The 22,903-nt window shown below is 38.5% G+C and overlaps 1 protein-coding gene across 1 annotated transcript in view; it reads right to left on the bottom strand.

Moving 5' to 3' along the window:
* Positions 1–22,903, bottom strand: part of PRTG (protogenin) — an 89,154-nt gene that overhangs the window by 26,397 nt on the left and 39,854 nt on the right. The window contains 8 exon segments of the mRNA XM_075160138.1: positions 12,174–12,362; positions 13,571–13,876; positions 14,915–15,079; positions 18,983–19,230; positions 19,884–20,043; positions 20,653–20,811; positions 21,955–22,092; positions 22,409–22,542. Coding sequence (XP_075016239.1) covers positions 12,174–12,362; positions 13,571–13,876; positions 14,915–15,079; positions 18,983–19,230; positions 19,884–20,043; positions 20,653–20,811; positions 21,955–22,092; positions 22,409–22,542 — 1,499 coding nt within the window.

Consider the following 22,903-nt stretch of genomic DNA (forward strand, 5'->3'; position numbering starts at 1 on the left):
TGAATGCAAAGCTGGAAATCTGGAAATTTACAGCTCTGTTCTGCCACTGATTTCAGGGGTATCATATCACACTCAGTTTAAACCATCAGTACCAGAGCAACTCCATGAAAATGGCTCTTCTCTTCCTTGTGTTTCAGGTACCTAGTTTGTAAGATGGGGCAGTGAACACTCATCCACCTGTGAAACTCATTGGAATGGTTACAAAGTGCTAGAAGAATGCAGCACGCGTTATTAGCAGAAATAACAAAGAAAAGTGGATATATGAGTAACTGCCCAAAGTGGATTTTTGTCACACCACTCCAGGCAGCGTGCTCCAGCTGCCTTGCATGGGGGCACAAGGCACAACACTGGCTCTGGGGTCCCACAGGGGAGACTTCTCCCGGCTCCAACAAGGGGGAAAGATGACCCTTCAGAGGCAGATCTTCCAACAGGGAGGCTCAAGCAAAAGAGGGAGGTGTAGGCACTGCTGGGCTAGCCAGAGAACCCTGGACTTGTGCCTGCACTCTGAATCATGCTAAGCAATTCACTTTTCTGTCCTACAACATGACTGTGCTTTGATGCTTTTCTGCAGGTATTTTATCGGGTTGATTGGAAGCATGATCTGGCTGTCATTTCTGAAAGAGAGGGATGATCATCACCACATAATGACAGGGCTCTTCCAATCATGCATACCTGTCTACTCTGCTTGGATAACATACAAAGACTTAATACATCCAAGCCACCCCTGAGCAAAGTTTTCCAGCACAAATAACTGGTAGGGAGTGCTACAGCTGTGGGTTTTCCAAGGCAAGTGGTTGTCACCAAGGCAACAAGGTCTGATTGGAAACCAAGAGAAATTAGATAAAGGCAGGTGAGAATCAGTAAGAAGGTGGCCAAAAGACATGAATAGAGAAAAAAGGCTAGGTTAGGCCAACATTCACAATTATCATGAAAATAAAAATTAATACAAAGGACTAATATAGTAAGAGGTATGCTTCTGATGGAGAAGTGCTGGACTAGACTAAGACAAAGAGGATCAGGAAGCCAGAAGATACCCTATTTTTCTCCCAACAGTTTCTATATACACATGCAAATATAGATACAGATACACAGATACAGAGCTAGACAACAGGCTCTGAGCGCATCCCTCCCTGCGTCTTAAATATACAAAGGAGAAAGTGGGGAATTGATGGGTAAATGGACACAAGGCGCAGTAGCGCAACACCTTCCCATCTGCCTCTCTTCCCCCATATACACCATCCTACCCTACTGCTTCTAAACATCTCCGGTTCAACTGCCTTAAAAAAAGCCCCGAGATCTGATATGCAGACCACATTTTCAAGATGTATTTGCACACAACATTTTATATCTCCTCCTTTGTCTGAATATACAAATGTGTCAGTTGTACAAAGAGCCACAGCATGCACGACTGGATGCACACAAGAGGCAGAAAACTCAAGTCTTTAACTGATCTCCTAAACAGGATCAAGAATGTATTTCCCTGTCCCAGCTTCTACAAACATGTGCAGTAACAAGTATTTTTATTTTGTAATGATAACCAGCTTGAGTTGGGGTACAATATTCAGCTATCATAATGGTAAAGACACTGTGGAAGTGAGCATAAATGCTGAAATACACTTTTTATGCAAAACTTACTCTACTAAACTTTTTTCCCAGATGCAAAAAATCACAGGTTTGAAAGAGAAGTTTCACAGCAAGAGCTGCTTCTGCCAACACAAGATTGTTTTTTTCCCCACTTCCCGCATACCCTCCCTTCATTTGCCACAGAAGTGTGACTCCAGGCAGCCTGGAAAAAAAAAAAAATTGGCTTTTCCACAACTGCATCTTTTCCCAAAACAGAAAAATGCTTCTGTTAGCAATAATGCCTTCATGGCAAATATATAACCAAGGTGTTACTCAAGGCAGGAAAGCTACGAGAAAACATATTAACTTAGCTTTAGAAGTGCATTTACTTATCACTAACACAGAATTTGCAAAGAGCCCCTATTATCTTTCCCATACAACTATCACAAGTGGTAACATGACCCAAAAAAAGTTAATGCAAAAAAACTCAGGAGAAATTAAGTTAACATTTTGATCACAACATCTGGATTGTTGTTAAACAAAGGAAGAAAATAATTTTTAAAAAAAGGGAAAAAATTAAGAAATGTAACTAGCCCTTTACAGCAAATGTTTTCTTCTGTCCACTCTGAAGTCTCTTTCATGTGCTAATGGTGGCATTTTTTTAAACTCTTCCCCTTTGACTTACTCAGACCTTTAAGGACCTCACACATCTAATGGTTCCTCACATTCACCAAGAACAATCAAGAGAGGTCTGGGGGTTGACATGCAGTATGATTAATGGACAATGTTGATTTAATTTCCTATAACAGGAGTTTTCTCTAAGCTTTCTCCAAGGAGCAGTTTCTTTGCAATCCAGGACTTAAGTATTTTACTAATGAAGTCCAATAAATAGCAAATTAAATAATGCTGTCTCCCAGAGACAAATCCTCCCATTTCAGGAAAAAATTTAAAAAAAACCCAAAACCACCACCATATTTAAAGTCCTGTTTAAATCTAAAAAAGGTTGTATAGCAGGAATGTACCTAGTTGTTGGGGGCTTTTTTGTTTGGTTTGGTATTTTATTGTTTTGTTTAAGAAACTTGAGCAATTATCTGGTTATTGCTGCCATTGTTAAGTGCTTGGTCTTTTTTCTCTTTAAACAGGAGTACACATTTAACTTAATTTCCACTTCCAAGAAATTAGTCTTTAATTATTGGTCACTTTTACATTATAGCTATTAAAATGTATATTATTACATATACATTGTAATACTTAGAAACATTTCAAAAGCAACTTTGAAGGTCTTTATGTAAAATAATTTACAACTTTCTTGGTGTAAAGAGTGATCAATATGTCCTCTTCATGAAGCAAATTTTAACCTTCAGCTCCAGCAAAAGAACAATGAAGCACTATTTGCATACATCCTAACTGTTACTCAATCAACATGACACAATTTCCCAACTGAATTCCCACACAGGTTTAGCTTTAAATGGTGGAATTTCTACCCCAAGAACGCAGAGCAGCAGAGAGCATTTCCTGCAAGATTCTAATCGCTTTCCCACCACTGAAAATTTTACCTTTAAATACTTTGAAGATGACATATTTTGCTTTATTATAGGCTGGCAAGTTGTCTTGCCAGAGTGCAAAAAGTCTCCCCCTCCTATGCCAAGGCTTTGCAGCACCCTTGATTCCAGTTCTTCGAGTTGTGACACAATTAGTCTCATGTCCTTAGAGAAACAACAGCATCTGACTCAGATATGGGGACAGTTGATAAAGAGACAGAAAGTCTCTCAAAAACAGGCAACAACCCTCCATCTACTGGAGTGGGCCCATGGAACATAATCTCTTGTTACCCTAGTAAAGCCTGTATCTTTACATTTTTACCTTTAAAATTGCCACAAGGCATTGTCCCATGAAATAATGAAACTTCCCTCACCCTGACAGCTCCCACTATCTTTTTAGAGAGCCAGGCTTAACTGGTCTTAGCACTCCATTTTGTTTTTTGAAGTACAGTACATTCAATCTTTATTCTGCACTTGGGTATCTCCTCCCTCACCATGTCCTTCCCCTTCAAAGAGCCACTAGCTTGGGAAGTTAAAATGAATTACTGCAAAAGTCAAGGCATGTTTAAATGAAGATGTCAGGACTATTTTCCCAGATAAATGGGTTCAAATTGGAACAGTTCAGAGAGCATGTTCAAGAAGGTTACATAAAAATATATTAGGCAATCCTTCCAACACACAATCAACCTGTTTCTGAAAGATATTAACTGACTAAGAGAGCAAGAAAGCATGCAGACAAATTAATAATTTTCCATGAGTTTTAGAGCCATTTCATGACTCTGCAGTTAATTCAAAGAAAGCCTAGAGATTCCTTAGTGTCTTGCCATATGCAACATCTTAATCAACACCAAAACCAGTTATGCTGCTAAGGCAGATGTTACAGATTTCAGTAGTCCAGCGCCTACTGAAGTTGATTACTGGCTAAATCAGTAACCTATTGAGAGGCTTGATGGTGTAATTTAAAATTGGCAAGTACATTAAACATTAATTAAAGCTTTCCATTACAAGTGAACTTGTATGAAAACAACATTTACTTTCAAAAAACAAAAACATGCGCAGAAGTAGCTGTGATGTAATTTAAAAAAAAGAATTGATAAATCCAATTTCTTTAATAGAGGCAAACTTAAATGCTATCAGAAAGAATACATGACAAAGTAATCTTTTTTTTTAAGAACAAAAATTAAAGTGAAAATGTATATGTAATTATGATACAAACCTGCAATAGTGCACAGTGCAAGAGAAATAATGGCAGAACTACACAGGAAGGAAGGCACAACATTTTTACATATGTGGCACTTGAACTGCATAAGTATGCAGCATTAGCAGCTGATAGTTAACTGGCCTCTCCTCAGCAAATCTGCTCAGAACAAGCCGATATTTATCTAGGATTCCCACTCAGTCCTGTGTAAGAGTGCTTAAATAAAGCTGAGCCAAAACCACAGTTGTAATGGATGCCATGCCAATAAGCTCTAACAAAGGGCCACATAGTTAAACATGAGCTTCAGTTTTGCTCAGTAAGAATTCAATTTACAACCTGAGTGAATCAATTTTTCATCTGAACAGAGCAGTTAAATATTTTTCTGCCATAAGGGAGGCATGAACCAAGTCAGTGAGTCTGCAAATCAGTTTGTCTGGTCACCTCATGTCAGTATATTTGCACTGTGCAACTCCTGATATTCCCCGCTCGCTTGTCCTGGTACACCTCAAGCTGCACATGGACCAACAACTACATAATCAGAAATGCTGCACAAGACAGAGGTTTGATTCCTTCCCTGCCTCTGCCACCCAACCTAGATCTTGCACAAGCAAGAACAGTGAATCTGAATTTAAAAGGAGCTCTCTGCTACAAACATATCTAGAGAAATAACTAGCACTGACATAGATTTGAAACAAAACATGATGTGACAGTTTGTAAATTCCAACAACAAAACAGAACAAAAACCAGTTTGATCTCTATTTACCCTTCAGCCTGTAAAATGCAATATGGTTCCTTACATAAAAGGGGTAAACGCTTATCAAAGCAGCATTTGCTTTGGTATTTTGCACGTAAAAAAAGTTACAGGGTACTAAAGCCCCCTCCCTTCTCTCTTTTAATCTGTAAGGGTTTCTCCCCCTCCCATTTTAAATCCTGAAAGAAAAAAACAAGGGGGAAAAAAAAAATTATATGCAGATATGCCACGTCTGCATTTGGAAGACAGGCTCATTTAGAGTGGTGACAGGTCTGCCTTTCATGATTATGAAGTAAGGAATGTGTGTCTCTTGTTTATTGATGTGTAGGGGAAGCGCATTATCGTACCAGGACTAGCCAAGAGCTCGGGTTTGTTAAGTACAAATATACATAAACTGCCATGTCTGCGAAAGAGAAAGAGGTCACAGTTAGCCGAGGAAGAGGCTGCTTTTAAATATGCCCACGCTACTTCTAGGGCTTTTGGTTTTATTACTGTGCAGTATGACCAATTCCTCCTCCCCTCTCTCAGCAAATCCCTTATGTTTTAGCTGATAAGTAGTAGTAGCAAGCCTGTTACACACAATCAGGAGAATTGACAGATAAGAGGTTTAGTTTAAGGATGTAATCAGCATGAGTAAACACTAGACTGACCCAGCTGTAAACAGTGGAAATAAATGATAATATTTGTCCTGGTCACCTACTGAGCTATTAGACACTTTTCACTATGTAACAATGTAAATATAATGGCTACAGTATATACAGCATACAGTGCTATCATCTGGTTTTCCAAGCAAGAAAAGTGAGCTTTTAGTTGATCTTTATTAAGAGCTAAAGCAATTTCTGATCCTTTTTTTTTTAAACAGAGTTGTAGTTTGTTCAAATCAACATTTCAGTAACTGTGAATGTCTGATCTGATACAAAATAACTCAAGCAGAAATAAAGTATATCTGTAATACTAGATTATATTTTATTGAATGGCATTTGAGAACAGTTAACTATGAAATAAAAAAAAAAAAAAAAAGAGTGTTGAGGGAGACGACCTGTGTTTCTTTCACATAATTTTATGAAACTAGGAATGCCTGGCTCCTTGAATTTGTATGGAAATCCCAAGCTAAATTTCCATAGTAACTTATAACCAAAAGCAGTATCAATTCCCACATACACAATTTTGGATATCCCAGAATGTTCAGATACAAGCATGTGAGACTGCATTTTGACACCAACAAAACCTGGGATAAAACTGAAATTATAGCCCTAACTGTCAGAAATAACTACATTAACACATGTAATGCTTTTACAATATTCCTTCTCAATATTACAGCATTTGCAGTTCTTCCTGAGAAAGATGTCAAAGAGGTCATTAAGTTTCTAAAGTTTACATTTTTCTAGCACATCCATTGCAATATGGTGCAAACAAAACCACTATGTCATATCTGACCATCATATCAACTGCTTTACAAAACTTCATAAGCACTTTTACAGAATTATTACAAGAGACTTGGGTGAATCATAGAATCATAGAAACATTAAGGTTGGAAAAGACCTCTAAGATCATCGAGTCCAACCGTCAACCCAACACCACCATGCCCACTACACCATGTCCCCAAGTACCACATCTCCACGTCTTTTAAATACTTCCAGGGATGGTGACTCAACCACTTCCCTGGGCAGCCTGTTCCAAGGCCTGACCACTCTTTCAGTAAAGAAATTTCTCCTAATGTCCAGATTGGGTGACGTGCATCAGGTAGTTTAATTGGAGAAATTCTTTGCATTGACTCTTCTTACACATCTTTATTCAATTTCTATAGACTGTAGAATCACCTTGTCATCTTCGCTGCCCTGGACTAAAGTTTAGCTATAATCATGGTTGTAACACAATATAAATAGATACAGGGGAAATTAAACAACTGAAGGCCATGTCTCTGGGGGAATGCTAAGTGTGGAAGAAGTAGCTAACTCTTTGGCACAAACCGCCTTTTCAGAGGAGAGTGCCACGCAGAGTCGCAAAATGTATCTTTGTGTCATTTAGACTTTGACAAATTCTTCACTTGGAAATTTGGTCCAAGTCAGGGAGGTGGAGGGGGGATTGCACTTTCCCTTATTTCTCCTCTCTGCAACTGGAAAGAAGTAGGACATGGAAGAGCTTTCAGGGAGGTTCTTCTGATTAGGACCAAACTTTTTGGAGTAAACAGCACAAATGAGTCTGACAGAATCTAACCATTTTTCCAAAAGAACTAGATTGGGGCAGGGGAAAAGTGCTACCCGGTAATGTAAAACTGGAGTACCAGGAAAAACAGCACGGGGTTGTGATGCCCCTCATGTTAACCAGCTTAGATGACCCCAGTCAGCGAGCTTGCAGTCTCTCCAAGCCTCAGAGGAATCACCCATCAGTTTTTTTTTTCTTTCTTTTTTTTTTTTTTTTTTTTTTAAAGCAGATACACTCCATTTCATAGCCATCAAATCACTTGGCAGTTTCTGCCCAGTCCCCTGCAGCCTGCAAGCACCCCAAGCCCTGGGGAGCCAGCAGTGCTCCTGAGGGCTGTAGCCCCCAGCGCAGGACACTCACTCCGCAGGCTCTCCGGGGAGGGGCCTTCACCAGGGAAAGGCCAAGGTATGTGGGCTCCCATGCTCAAGGCGTTTTCACCAAAGCTAACAGACCAGTTTTTCCATCCCCTAAGGTGTCTGCCTGAAAACGGTTATTTACTGTGATATTATCTTGTATGCAACAGAAAAAAAAGAGCACCTAAGGTACGCACATCTCTGCCACAACCTGTTTGCCTCAGGGTTTTGTGTGCATTTAGTGAGTCCCTAGTTAGCCTTGTCACCGAAGTGCAACTTTTTGAAATCCGCACTGTAACTACCACCACTCAAGGTGGTACAGCTCCCAGACAGCAACTACGGAAGGATGAATTAGCAGAGTGAATTCTTGCTTTCCTCCTTCCCTCCAAGCATAGAAGGCATTAATGGCACAAGAACATGTTGCATTCCCCCATCACCAGTGGCATTCATTTAATTAGTAAAAATATTGCTGTTACTAGCATGATAAGAACTGAAAAATAAAAAACAAAGTTCAGAGAGGGAGACTTCCAGGCAGCTTGAAGAACAGCGTTCTTGTGTTACAGCATCAGAATTGATAGTGCTTTCTTGAGTTTGTAAACCAAGAAGCTGAATTTGATTTTACTCTCCCTAGATGAAGGTTCCAGGATGAGATTCGCATCAGCATTACAACCTAGTTATGAAGAGTTCCTGGCTCCAATAAACCAGATAAGCTCAAAATGGGTTCTTCTGAGTCACTGCCCTTCTCATATAGGTTCCATCTTCCTACCAGTCATATAGCTGCAAACACAGTGAGCTGTGACAGGCAAACAGTCCACCTAGCACAGCAGTAAGTATCAACAACATTGAGGCAGAGATGCATATGCACATGCTTAAAATCCTTTTTGAAAAAAATAATTTGAAGACATTGAAAGGGGGAGATGAGCTTCTCTGGACACTCCCTTTGTTTTAACTTTCAAGCTTTGCCAATCCCTCTCCTTTTGCATAGCAAGAAGGTTCCCAAACAAACTCTTTCACCAGCAAAACTCACTTCAACTTCTGAACACACATATTCTGAAACAGTACAGAAACAGAACCTGTACCAGCAGACTCACCAAGTCTCACAATGAAAGACCTTCTGTTAGGAAAAACTTTCTAGAGCAGGAGGAAGCAAAGGAGGAATTAAAAATAGAGGCAAAAATGCATGGTATGCACCCAAGGGTCTGCTCCTATGGCAAATTCAAGTGATAATGGAATTCTACACCGGACTAGGAAACGGCCTGCTATTGAAAAATAAATGCCAGGACCTTTAACACAAACAAATGTCTATGTGAAACTGTGGATATTTGTTTTGAGAATGGCAGCCCTGACTCTGATCAGATCATTTAATTCTATTTACACGGTAGCTATCATGCTAAATAATCCAGTTTAAAAATACACAGAAGTAACTGGGTAGACCTACACTGGAGGAAAAGAGGTCAGTTCTCAAAAAACGAGGTAGGAACCAACAAGAGATTAAAACATACAGCATAATATTCATATTGCTATATTTCATGTTCAATCATTGTAACCTATTTTACACTAGCATTGCTGATTCTGCTTTACCTATCACACTTGTCCCTCCATCAAGAGTCCTGTAGACATTTGCAAATCGTTTACAGTAGTTATAGCAATGATATCAACAATCAATGCAACCAACAGCGCTTATAATATCAATGCTAATGTTCTCTTTGATTAGAGAATATTATGAATTCTGATTTTGTGATGCACTTCAATTGCCACAGAGTAAGGGAACCGTCTTCTTTAAATACACAGATTTTGCACAATTGGCAGTTGTACCAACATCTGCAGAAAGTTCCATGGAGAGATGTATTGACATGCTCCAAATGTCACTAGAAGTCTATCTGCAGTTTATTAACCATGCAAGAGAACAGTGAATGGTAGAGCAGCCTTAGGTCATGACAAATTAAGCCATGAAGAGGGAGTGTTTTGGAAGCCACATAACTTTAGTGGCGACACATAATGCATGAGAAACTACTCTATCTTTGCCAGTGGGAAGCACCTAATACTATTAGCATATTCTTCCAAATTAGGAATAACCTTTTCTTTTGACCATGTTATCCAACATATATGAAACCAAAAATCTTAAGACACACCTTTCCCGTTCAGTTTTCACACTTGCGGTATTCTATTAATTCCTGTAGCTCATAATGAAGACATTTATTTTAAAGAGGCTGTCAATAAATCAGTAGTTTAGTGTCCTCAGGAGAGGCAAATGGATGACAGAACATTAGTCCTCAAAGCCTCTGTCCAGTTCATGAAGATTCAGTTTACCGTAGTCACAAAACCTAGAGTGGTGGCTTGCCTTGTTTTATCTCAAATTCTTCCAGGTAGGGTCACTTCCTAATAAGTAATATTTTAAATTTGAAATGCATAAATAAAATAACCTCGTCCAAATGATTTACATTACTAACAAGAAATAAAAAGAAGAGCAAATCAGAAGTGCATGGATGTTGCTACAGTCTTTGCTGGGTTTATATATTGCATGTAATTTTACCTGCTATATTCTCCACATGTGCAGCTGCCACAGGCAGAAAAAGGTTGGTTGAGTACTGTTTTCTAAGAAATAATTTAGCATGCAGAAGTATTTCAAGTAGGCAGCTTCTCAATGGGTAAATACAGTAGTCAGACAGGCACTGTCACTATGAGAAGTCTATGTGAACTTTCCAGGCTTCAACATATGTAATCATCTTAGCAGTGGAAAATCATGACCTAATCAAATTTCCTGTGCCAAGTGAGTCTTTTGTAGCTGTAGCAATGAATGCCTTTTTTCTGTAAATGCTACAAAGCAAACAAAAATAAGAAACCAGCAAAAAAACTTACACAGGAAGACTTCCCATATCTGATATACACTACAAATAACTCAATACATCCCGTTAAAAATAAAAAAAAAGATGACTTCTACCGAAGTTATTTGAAAAAAATACTCTTCAGTGGATCTAACCTATGGCAGCATAAATTACGCATATGTGAAAAATATAAATGATGGCAATCAGATTATATGGAATGCATCATGTTTTGGTCACCATATTTAGATACTTAGAATTACGATAAGGAATAAACACTCAACACATCACATGCACCATGACTGAATGGTTAACTCAAGCACATGAATTCTTCCATGCCCACACTTCTAGTAATTCAGTTAACAATGTGACCATGTGAAAGTTGTAATTTCCCAAACTCAGTTAGCTTTTGTTTTCTCCTCTGTCTACGTGCTTACTGGAAAGAAAAACCAATAAACACGCAGAGTTAATACACATTCTAACATAATTCTGTAAAATAATATTTTAATCTGAAGAGAATTAGTGTACTGACAAAATCCATATGACATGGATCACATAGTTAATAAGTTTGCATGTGTCTGAAATTACTGCTTTGTAACTGCATAATGAGAAGACAAAAAAAAAAAAGCATTTATGTCCTAGGACACAGAGACACCACATCCTTTTCAACCCACTGCTCTTTTGTCTCACAGCTCTGTTAAACAGTCAGCTGCTGCCAAATGCTCTGGCTAGAAATGGTCACAGATGGTCAGTTGTCCAGTTAAGAGACCAGAATGCTCTCCTCAAATCTCCCCGAAAATAGTATCTCAACAGTACGCAGCAGATGAGAATATCTGAGCATGGTCAAGAGGCCATTTGACCTAATTAAGACTGCAGGTCAATTTTGATAATTTAGTCAAGATTAATTCTCCACAGTACCCCTAAGTAAGCTATCTCAACACACTTCAAACACTAAGTGTCAAGTCCTATATTACTTTTGCTGATTAGATTATAGATCACATCTTTTTATGAAAGAAATTCTCAGTTGTATATGTAAACAGAAGCACCTTCTAGCTAGGGATAATACCAACACATCTGTACTAATACACATCGCAAGAGCTACAGGAGGAAAGAGTCTGATGATCAATGGAAAGACTCCAGTGGGACTCAGCAGGCTCTGTGCACTAATCTTTGTGCTCAGTCCTGCAAATATTTACCCGTACACATCAAAAATATTAACAGGATAATAACATGCACAAGGGCTACTAGCTACTAGAGTGAGCAAGCAGTGCTTGTTGTGCAGTGTAGCTGTGACAAAGGCTACAAATAACAGAGAAATAGGCTAGAAATACCAGAGAAAAATCTTTGGCATTTTGTATTAATCTTTCACTGTTACTAGATCAGGCGTAAATACACAAAAGCTGAAAAAAATGAATATTAAACTGAATATTAAAAAGACATGTCATTTATGAGCAGTTTTTACTAACTGTAAGTTCTGTATCTTGTGATAAGTAGCCGGGTGTCCTTCTTCCAACTTATACAAGATTTACAAGATCTGGTTATCTAAGTGTCACGCAACACATATTTTGGGAGAGGATTATTCCATCAGCAGCATAACTCAAGCTTGCAAAGCTTACTGCTGGGAAAATAGATGGCCAAACCTAACGTTGTTGCCTTACAGGTCTAATAATTTAAGCTCTCTAAGATGTCCTTTGACTTCGCTGTCTTCCAGAAAAGCTAAGAAATATTTTATATACTCACCTAAACCACTGACAGTGTACTCAAGATCACTGGCATCCAACAGAATTGGTCCATTCTCCTGTTGGCCTTCTTCTTTGTAATACAGCTTGTACCCTTGAATAGTTGCAGTGTCCTCAGAGTCCTGCTGCCACTGTACTGTAATGGTTGTACAGTTCATCGGCTCCAAATGCAGCTCAGGAGACTTTGGTGCTGGTTTTAGAGAAATATATATAATATTCTTACATTCTAGAAACAACTAATTTTCACGCAAAAATCTGGATGCCTCTCATTCCAAAGTTGGGCAATCAAGACTTTGATTCTGGCTCATCTGTGTACGCACATAATTACTTCTTTATTATGATGTCTGACTCCCTATAAGCTAATCTAACAACTTAATTCAGGATAAATCAGAATAGAAACATTTTTTAAATTCTGCATCTTAATTAACTAATTAATTTTATAAAGTAGTAATTTTCGAAGAAAAACAAAACAACTCCAAAGATAGTTATAAAATTACCTCCTGTTTTAAAGTGAGCGAGAGCAAATGTGATTAACAATAACATCACAGTTCATTATGTGCTAATAATTTGCTATAGTAGTTAAAACTCAATGAAATCCAAGGTGATGGATGTGGATTACAGCTAAGAAATAAAGTTACAAATACAAATCTACATCTTTTTCAAGCCATTCAGGCAAAGTTGAATGCTCTTCTGCATGACATTTCTAAATTATAATGTAATGGAAAGCTCAATTATAACAACTTAAATTAGACTTCAAATATTAAGTCAATTTGCATATTCAAAACATATGTGCATTTCGTTTGTAATATAGACATACATGCATCAATTCAGATCTTTTAAGTACCTGTACACACTACTAATGTGTAATGTCCCAATTTGCAGAAAGGTATTTTACACTGAACAACGATGGGGTTTGGGGTTGTTAGATTTTTTTATTCAAATTATATAGAACGGAATAAAACTGTTATCATTGGAAACGAGTCTACAAGCTAAAACATTTGAGCAGCTCACAAACATGAATTAAAGTTTCCCACCACCACGTCAAATCTGTGAACATCAACATGTGGAAACAATCAAAGATTGACACCAAAATAATACTTCAGCTTTTCCTTCTCCTGTCACATATAAAGCCTTTCATAAGACAGATTAGTTCCTCTTCAACTTTTGATCCTGAAACTATGTATTAACTGCATTTAATTTATTAAAGCAATCAGAAGTTTTTGCAGATCATGCACAGAATTGTGGTTAGAACACTACTTTCTAGATCACCAGAACAAGAACATGTAATGGGAAAACCTATTTCACATCCTTGCACTACCTGTCAGAAAAATTTCGTAGCCTTCAGATGAAGCCTGCAATTGACGCCATCTCAAGGCTGCTGGTAACGTTAAGAATTACCTTTCACACTTGTAGCTTTGGGAGTCCGGTGAGAAGTCCACAAAGATGCCTCTCCCCAGCCAATCCTTGTTGCAGCAGTGATACGAACCAAGTAGACACTGTCAGGCCTCAGGCCTTCGAGGAGGTACTCATCTGAAGTCCCTGGAAGCTCCAAGACTTGGATTTTGGTCTCTGTGCTGAGGCGGAAAGACAGACGATACAGGACCACCTGACCTCTCCTGTATTTTGCGGGAATTGGCAGCCAAGAGATGAGAATATCTGTAGGACTCCTGCTTGTCAAACTAATTTCAGGAGCTCTCAAGGGAACTAAAAAGGAAAAGACGAAGCTTTTGAGCTCAGGAAAAAGAGAGATGGAAAATTCTCATCTGACACCTTAGCCTATGACGAGGTGCCAGTAACGTAAGAGTAAATAATCCAAGAAGTTTTGTAGATTCTTGTTTATTTTAAGGGTAACTTGACAGTGCTCATACTTCTCACCTTTTGCATGCAGTATAGCCTTAGCAAGCTCCTTTCTGCAAGGCCCTCAACATTTTCTTCTCTTATCGCTGCCAGCAGTAATCAAAGGCAATCAGCACCTTACTGTTCTGACAAACTGTAAAGGTTAGATGCAGCAGCTTCAACCGAGAGTCTAGGCAACAACCTGCACTGTTGAAGACTCAGTGCATGTTCTCTTCTGCCAACCATGTAATGACAGTACTAACTCCTGGCAAAGAGACAGGCAGACAACTGCAATTGGCAATGTTCCACGCTGCCAAAGCTTAACCCTGTCAGAATTTATTAATCAGTTCTAATGAACTATATGAAACAGTTTGTTGTTGCCATGATGTTCACATTAGTTAAATCACTGCACAGAAATAAGTCAGTAGGGTCTTTTATGAAATTCTGATTCTACTAACAGGCACATAGACAAACAAAAAAAATCTTTTCTAATAGCAGATTTTTATTTCAAATTTTCCTTCAAAATTTGCAAAAGATGCAGTAGGTGTGCAGTTTGATTCACGTTTCAGATGCCCAAGAGAGAGTCATAGAGACTAAATCTTAGGCTATCATCAAATTCGCAGCACTGCGGGAGTTCTTAAAGATCTAGAATAGTTATTTACATGATTTAATGAAATGTCTTTCAACACAGAAAAAGACACCGTGTAATATACAATGCTGCCCTGTCAGAATATTATTTTAGTCTCATTCCTCTCACTGGCTGGCTCGGTCTTACATTGCACGTATCCAGAAGTCTCACTGACGTCAATGGAAGTTTGGGATGCTCAAGAGCCGTTAGCATTGGATTGCACTTTTCTATTCAGTGCAAATAAAAATGTTCACCTAAACCTGTGGTATTCGCCTTACCATCTTCAAGGGTGTGCTGAGTCACATGATCTGACATCTGACTGGCTCCCAGAGGCATATAAGCTACAATATAGAAGGTGTAGTTGCTGGCTGGTTCCAAGTCATCAATAATGTAATGGGTTGTATCATTTCCAATGACCACTTGGTACTCTTCATTATTTAAACCTGGCATAAAAAAAGGGTTAGACAAACAAAAATTCCTGACAATCCCTAAACATCACAGTATCTTGGCTTTAAGATCTTACAAAGTTATTTCATGTTCTTCCCCAGCCTACCTCTATTTTTTCAACCCTACTAAGTAAAAGTTCTTTATTGCACAGGAGTAACTGTATCTTGCTGTGGTGTAGATTATGGTGTTTCAGGATTTTCCTGAACAAGGGATGCTGAATGCAATTCTAAACCCTATTAAGAATCAGTCACAACAAACTGTGCCCAATGTACAGTAACACAACAGACAAGCTCTAATAGCCTTATCATTCATACCAAGTTTCTAAATCTATTTGTTTAGAGTCAGGGAGGTTTTTTTCAAAACCTATTTACAGAGCCTTTCTATAGCAGACTGCAAGGAATGCAAGGGCTCTACTCCATCAAAAACAAAACAAACACCCCCCCCAAAAAGAAACAAACAGAAAGAATTTATTCAGCAAAAGGATCTCATTTTAGCCTGCAAATTCTATTACATTTGATTGACACGGTTTTTCTTTAATTTGGAGAAAGGCCAATAAGAACAGACCAGAATGAGCTTCAAAAATGTTTGGCTCCTCAGTGAGTTGTTAAAAAAAAAAAAAAAAGGAAAAAATTCTCAGCAATTCACATTAAAATATGCATAGCAGTGCATGCAGCAGTCCTTGTCTTTGTTGGGCTTTATTCCTATAGAGGAAGGCTATAAAGTGGAATAAGTGTGAAAGCTGCTGTGTTAACGAACAATTCACACCAAGTGCATGTCAACTTAATCAAAACTCTGTAAGAGCCAGCTCCTCCTCTTCACAACTGAATTTATAAACAAAACTAAAGGCAAATTCCGCCATTAAGTTTTCCCACATTTATGAATTAACTTGATAGCATTTTAATTAGACAAGATTACGAGCATCTCACAACAGACTAGTTAATGGCTTGTTAATTAGGAATTGCAAGGCACGATTTCTGACCTGCTAAACAAGATCCTTGAGCTCAAATTAAAAGGACTTGTTCTCTCATTGAATGGATTGCTAGGCCTCATGCAGAGGCCCTAATGAAACAGCCATAATAGAGAACAAGGCTTGCCTTCCACCACAATCAGTGTTCCCTTTGTGCCTTTTCTAAATCACTAACAAGGAATTAACACACTCCAACATGCACGCTCATCAGACCCTTATTCTTCTTGCTACTATGACCCCGATTTGAATGTAAAATATTCTGCTTAAAGAAACAAAAAACAAAAACACAAAAAAACACCTGTTAGTTTCTACAACTAACTTGATTAAAACACTAACTTTTTTTTTTTTTTTTTAAATAGAGAAGAGGACCTGAACCTGTTTTTACAGTGAAACATCAGAATACTCCAGTTGTGAAATTAAATGAGTGATGGTATCTTTTGTATTCAAAGCACCTACCACATTGTGAAGTCAACAGAAAAAACTCTACAGAACTGCATATGATTAGTGTATTATCCAGTTTTCCTTTCTGTTTAAACATAAGCTTCAGTACAACTTAGGAGACTTAGCAAGCACTGTTTTTCTTTTGCAATAAAACGTTCTTTACTCACACTGACAAATGTGGTTCCTAACTAAAACAAGAGAGCAATATATGAACATAAATGTATAAAGTAAAAAGTTACACATGAGAAGCGTTAAGCAAGTAAGATATACTCTAGTTAAGTCAGATATATCTGAGATCATTTTTAATCTTCATTAGGGTCTGAAGCAGGGTGTGAGGGCAGACTGGGGAAAGACAGGCTGAAAAGAATAATGAAAGCAATACATTCATACAAACTATTTACATTAATACAAAATTGTCTAGAATACTTATAGAGTAAATAAGGTGTTGATAACATCAACAGTCTATGTTAGCACCTCTATGGCCTGCTATGGTGTGAATGTCATCAAAAGATTTTCCTTAATATTTAATTTGCATTTCTTTAAATATAGTTGCCTCTAAATTTACATTAGAGAGACGACTCGTGATACTTTCTCACAAAGGCATTTTCTAGGTTTTTAATAATGCCTCTGATATGTGGGCAACATCCTCAGAACGGTTTACAAACTATCACTTATAAAGCAATTATTTACAGAAGTGCAGTCCACTAGCCTTTGAAGCTCAACACCTTTTCTACAAAACGAGACAAAAGTGTTTTTATGTCCTGATGCAGATCTTCTGGTACTACCCAATCATGTTACCAAAGAAAAAAATGCATGCAGATCACCTACATTTTGATTCCCACCACTGTAATTGCTCCTCTTAACACAGCCCTCCCCACTCGCCCTGTGTGGATTTCTTTACTAATGTGAAAGGATGCACAACAGCATTGTATTAAATAAAGTAAATATCACAAGACAGTCTGGAAAGATGAAAAAATGGTATTTGAGAAAGCAAGTTCAAATAAATCAGAGTTTTTTGGTTGGTTGCTTGCTTTTGTTTGGTTTTTAAACCAAGACAAGCTACAATCTCATTTCACAAGATATAACCATTGGATAAGCAAGCAAATGAGGCAGGGATTGCAAACTAATTTTGCAGAAAACACATTTCAGAAGATAACTCCTTTCACTACTGTGTTTCCTGCACAAAACCACACTTCCTTAAGGACAGTTTTCCAGTTTTCTTTGAAATTACCAGGTCTCTGCTCTCTACACTGGCACCAGACATACAATTACCCGGATAACTTATCTAGTGTGACTTTATTCATATTAGCTTTAAGAGGGGGTTGTGAGCACAATACCTCAGTGACTGAAAGTGTAGGGGATAATTTCCCACACCTCTTGTCCTCATTATCTTTTAAAACTCTTTCCTTCCTTCCTTCAGACAAAATTCTCTTGTGTCCTGAAAGATCCCACTTGCAAAAGCAAAGGCAGCTATTCCTGCATCAGTATTAAGAGTAATTAAGCTGTCCTTCCTGTCCTCTGCTTAGCAGATGGCAGACTGGTATTCCACACAGAGCTGAGCATCTGCAGTCCTGTCCTTGAATAAACCACTTACTGAATAGAAATGGAAAAAGAAATCACTCCTAGGAAACAGAGCTGCATTGCAGCTTAGTTAAACCATGCACCTAACAAATTTTCAAGTCTTTTGGCAATCACTTCTCCTGCTTATGAAAAATATCTGTTGTCTATCACCTTAACGATTTCCTTAGCTTAAAGCAATTACATAATACTAAGGGGTTTTAAAATGTCTAGTTACTCATTTTTATTTTAACTATCCATTCCCTTTTATATAGGAATTTATATATAATTTCAGAGACTAGGATAAACCATTCATGGCTATTTCAGCGTATTTTAGAGTTTGAGTATACTTTTCTCATTATAGGAGACCAAGGGGTGAAAGGAGAGAGGACTTCACCATTCAGCCAATATTCATTCTAAGAGAAGATAATTAAGCCAATAAAGCATCAATTATTCTACTCCAAAATATATGAAAGCCAGTAAAGTCACTAGAATTTGGGGATCTAGACAAAAGAGCTGTCTCTGGTGGAAAGTTCTACTCTGTAAGCTTCCAGGATTCTATTGTATGCTCTGTCCTTCCCTGCGAAGCACACACATGGAAGAGAGTAGGCAGAAGTTCCTGCTGAGGATAGAGGGAAACCCAGATAGTAGTATAGAGGTCCCAGGTTTTAAAGCCCATTCCTAACTTCAAAATCTGCTCACTGGAGCAATCAGACAAGGGTGAGTTGGAAGAACACTCAGTCCCACAAATGAGATGATGTGGCAAAAGCATTTTCCCCCAAGCATGCCTGTTGATTACAGTATGCATTTATATGCTGGTATGCTCTGATGCAGCCCTGGTTATGAACCATTCAAATTTGACAGTCTTTGCAAGGACATTCAAGTTCTTACCACACACAAGTAGTTAAATAGTGATTTAAATCAAACTGCTTACCTTCTGCTTTCATGTAATGAACGGAGTATGCAATCACTTTGTCTGAATTATACAGTGGCCTCTCCCACGCTAGGAGGATCGCTGAGCTTGACATAGTTTCAGCATGGACATTGTAAGGTGCACTGGGTCTGTCTTCTGACATAACTACAGTAAGCCTGGCCCTGGAGAGAATAGATCCCTGGCTATTCTCAGCCATGCACTGATAAATGGCATCGTCTTCAGGAATGATCTGGTTAATCACCAATTTACTGAATCCAAAAGGAAGAAAAAGGGGGGAAAAAAAGCTTACATTGTGGATAAACTTAGCTCTACATATTGCAACAACAGTTACGTTTGCCTCTGCTTCATGAGTTTAGTATAATTGACTTGCACGCCACAAACTCTTCTGTTAGAAATGGATGTGCAGCTGTGAAATTTAGCAACTTGAAGTGTTCCTCAAAAACCTGCCATGTTTATGTTTATGCCTGCAAAGCCAGGCACAGTGAAAATAAACCTGTAAATCTATTTCCTGCCTGCAAAAAGGGTTGACAACCTTAGGGTTGTCATTTCTTAACCAACTCTTTAATATGAGCTGCTCGCTATACAGAAGTAGTGAAATGGAGCCTCAAACAACTAGCAAGATTCTGGTCTCTGCTACACTACTGTAAATTTAGAGCAACTCTGTGGTGAAATCACTTCAGTTTCCACCCCAGGTAAGGCAGTGATCACAAAAGCTTTGCTGAGGATTTTAGGTATTGACTAATCTGCATTCCTTCTGCCAAGTAAATGTCCATAACTACATTTAAAGTCCAATTTCATGTTTACTTGAGTTATATTTTGCTTGGCTATATTTAGTTACTGGAATTCCATCCTTTGGTAGCACATCACTAGCACAGCTGTCATATAGCAATTGTAATCTTACCTGTTATACATTTTTATTCTACCATTGGAGTGTATTCTCCTTCCATTTTTTAACCATGAAATTTTGGGGGCAGGATTTCCTTCTGCCTGACAAGCAAAGCGAGCAGTACCAGCTCTAGGCCTTGTTAAACTTTCCGGCCATTCCACAAATGAAGGTGGAGCTACAGATAAGTAACAAGGGAACAAAAAAGAAAAAAAAAAAAAAAATCAAGCCCCCACAAATGCAAGGACAGTCAGAACAACACAAACCACACACAAACCCCTCTCCTCAGGCCACTCAAATACACATATACCCAATGCAGAAAGCACATTCCATGTAAACAAAACACATTTGTTTAAAGATACATACTATCTGCACAGATAGCAACTTTCTACACATTTTTGTTCATGCATTTATAAATACAAACAAATCGAACTCCAGCCTATGACATACTGCTCATGAAGCATACATATATATTACATATTTCTACTTTGTTACAGGATTCTTTTCTGTATTGAAAGCCTGTCTTTGCAGAGCAAACATTGCACCTGGGTATCTCCAAGTGCAAATGAACCGCTGGTTTATAACTCAAACGATGAGTATCTGACATTTCTCATCTAAGTCAACAGACAGAAGAAGGCAGCCACAGTTCCGTGATCTGTTTTATCTCTGCAGTCTCCCTACAGACCTTGGTGTGCTGTTTGAGATAAAAAATTCAGCCCAGTACATAGCACAGCTCAAGACAGACACAAGTTGTTAAAACACTCTGTGGAAGTCAAAGCAGGCTCACCCAGCACAGTGAGAGTTGCCATTGCTACCGTGAAGTTTCGTGTGCCTGGGATAGTGGCTCGACAGACATACACGCCTGCATGCTGCACCTTTATGTCAGAGATCATGAGGTTCCCATTTCCAAGGACACGGGTATTGAAGACGTCAATGGACTTATGGTCTATTTGAGAGAGTGGGAGAAGTGTGGTTACAAGGCTGTTCAATGTATGTAGATAACTTACCTAAATAGGGTTGCCTAGGCAGTAATGGCATAGATTAGAGTTTAAAAGTCAAAAGATGCAAAGGGAAATAACAGATGAGCTTTCAGAGGTTTCCATTTTGCATTTGCTTTGCTCTTCACTCTAGTTATCTGACCATTCAGATAGTCGGGTCTCACCACTTGCTAAGCGGTTTATACCTGAAATTCACCATCACAGCTAATGCCATTTTCCCAGTTAGCTTCCCCAATTGTCTTGCACTATGATTCAGTTCATCACTACCAACATCCACATCATCTTTACAAGCAGGGATCATCTACCTCCTTCTCAATTCTGCTGGATTAAAATGAATATATTTGATTACCATACATTTTCTTCTATTTTCACAGCAAATGCTCCATGACTGTTAAGTAACTTTTTTCTTACTTGTTTGTCTACAAGAGCCACTGAATCAACTAGGAAATATATGTTTATTTCTCCTGCGTTTAGAAATAAAAATGTAGGAAAACTTTTCATGCTTCCACAGGTACAGTCCTGACTTTCACATTTAGGTACATGTCAGAATAAACACAGAGGTAGTTTTCATGGAAAAATGTGATGCGCCAATGGATGTTATTATTCTTACTGCATTCCCTCTCTTCTCCTCTTCAAGGCAGACTACTCGGTGTTTGACTATACGTATCCATAGTCCAAATGGCCCATTAACACAAGGTCCAAATGACATTCACAAACTGCTTCTAAGAAGACGAGGGGAAGAAACATTTACAGATCGTTTCATAGGATACAACCCCTCCAATCTGCCCTAACTCACCCTTGATTCTACTCCGAGTCACAGATCCCTGGAGGTCACCACCCTACCTGGTACTTTGCCCACACTGCGCTGGGGAGAAGCGGGGAGTCCAAAGCCTCAGAAAACCTCAGGGCTTCTTAACAGCAGTATGGAAGCATGCAACTAAAAGAGTTTCACTTATCCTATCCTAACCTACTAATCGTTACCTACACTACATGAAGCCTCAGAACAGTAACTTAATTGCTGAAATCCTTTCTTTCCAGTTTCACTTCCTCTCCACAGGCTGAAGGTCATATGCGGTAATTTTAAGACCTACCTAACCGGCTCCATGAGATGATTGGCTTTGGATTCCCTGTGGCTACACACTCCAGTATGACAGTTTGATGAAGAGATGCCGTAATGTTTTGAGGACCAGCTATTATAGATGGCTTGTAAAAAGGCTTCAAGTCTGAGGCTTTGGAGGGGAAAAAAATTTAAAAAAAAAAAATCAAAGAAAGTGAGAACGATTAAACAAAAATTCAATTAAACATGAAATAAAACATGACATTTTTTTAAGGATGCTTGAAATTAAATTTACATCAAAGCCTTATTTCAGTAATTGTGGAAACTTACACGGAACAATATTTTAGCTACAAGATATAAGCAAGCAAAATTATTACTTGGGCAGGTGGTTCAGAGGACAGTTACAGCTCTTCAACGCATGTAAGTGGTTTTGCTATAACGTAAAAAAGAATATAATTCCATTGAAAAAAATCTCACATGGTGAGTACCTGGAATAACACTCAGCACTGCCTCAGAGCTTTTACGTCTATTGGTTATTGTTGTGGCAACACATCGATAATTCCCAGCATCCTTCTGTTCAACACCATAGATTTGAAGAACTCCTGTAGGTAGAGCAGTTATCCTGTCACAGAAACAAAAAAAGAAAGGTAGATAAATGTTCAGCCAGTGAACACCATCATGGAATTAACTACTTGATTTACAAACAGCCATTGCTACACTGACCTGGGAACAGCAGGCTGGAGACTCAGAAACATTCTCTATACATGACTCACCTCCCCACATTTCTGAACTACAGGCGAGATTCCCTCCAGCACCATGATGAGAGCAGAGGAATTTACTTTCAACAAGCAGATCTTTCTCACCCTCAGAAGCAACCATCCCAACCTTCTTTAGCCAGCTACTACATTCATACTATTCAGGCTGGCTGATTTTTAGCAGTAATTTCTGATACACTGTCATAACTGGTGTACAGTTCCCAGAAA

This window comes from Calonectris borealis, chromosome 11 (genome assembly GCF_964195595.1).
Source record: "Calonectris borealis chromosome 11, bCalBor7.hap1.2, whole genome shotgun sequence".
Classification (NCBI taxonomy): domain Eukaryota; kingdom Metazoa; phylum Chordata; class Aves; order Procellariiformes; family Procellariidae; genus Calonectris; species Calonectris borealis.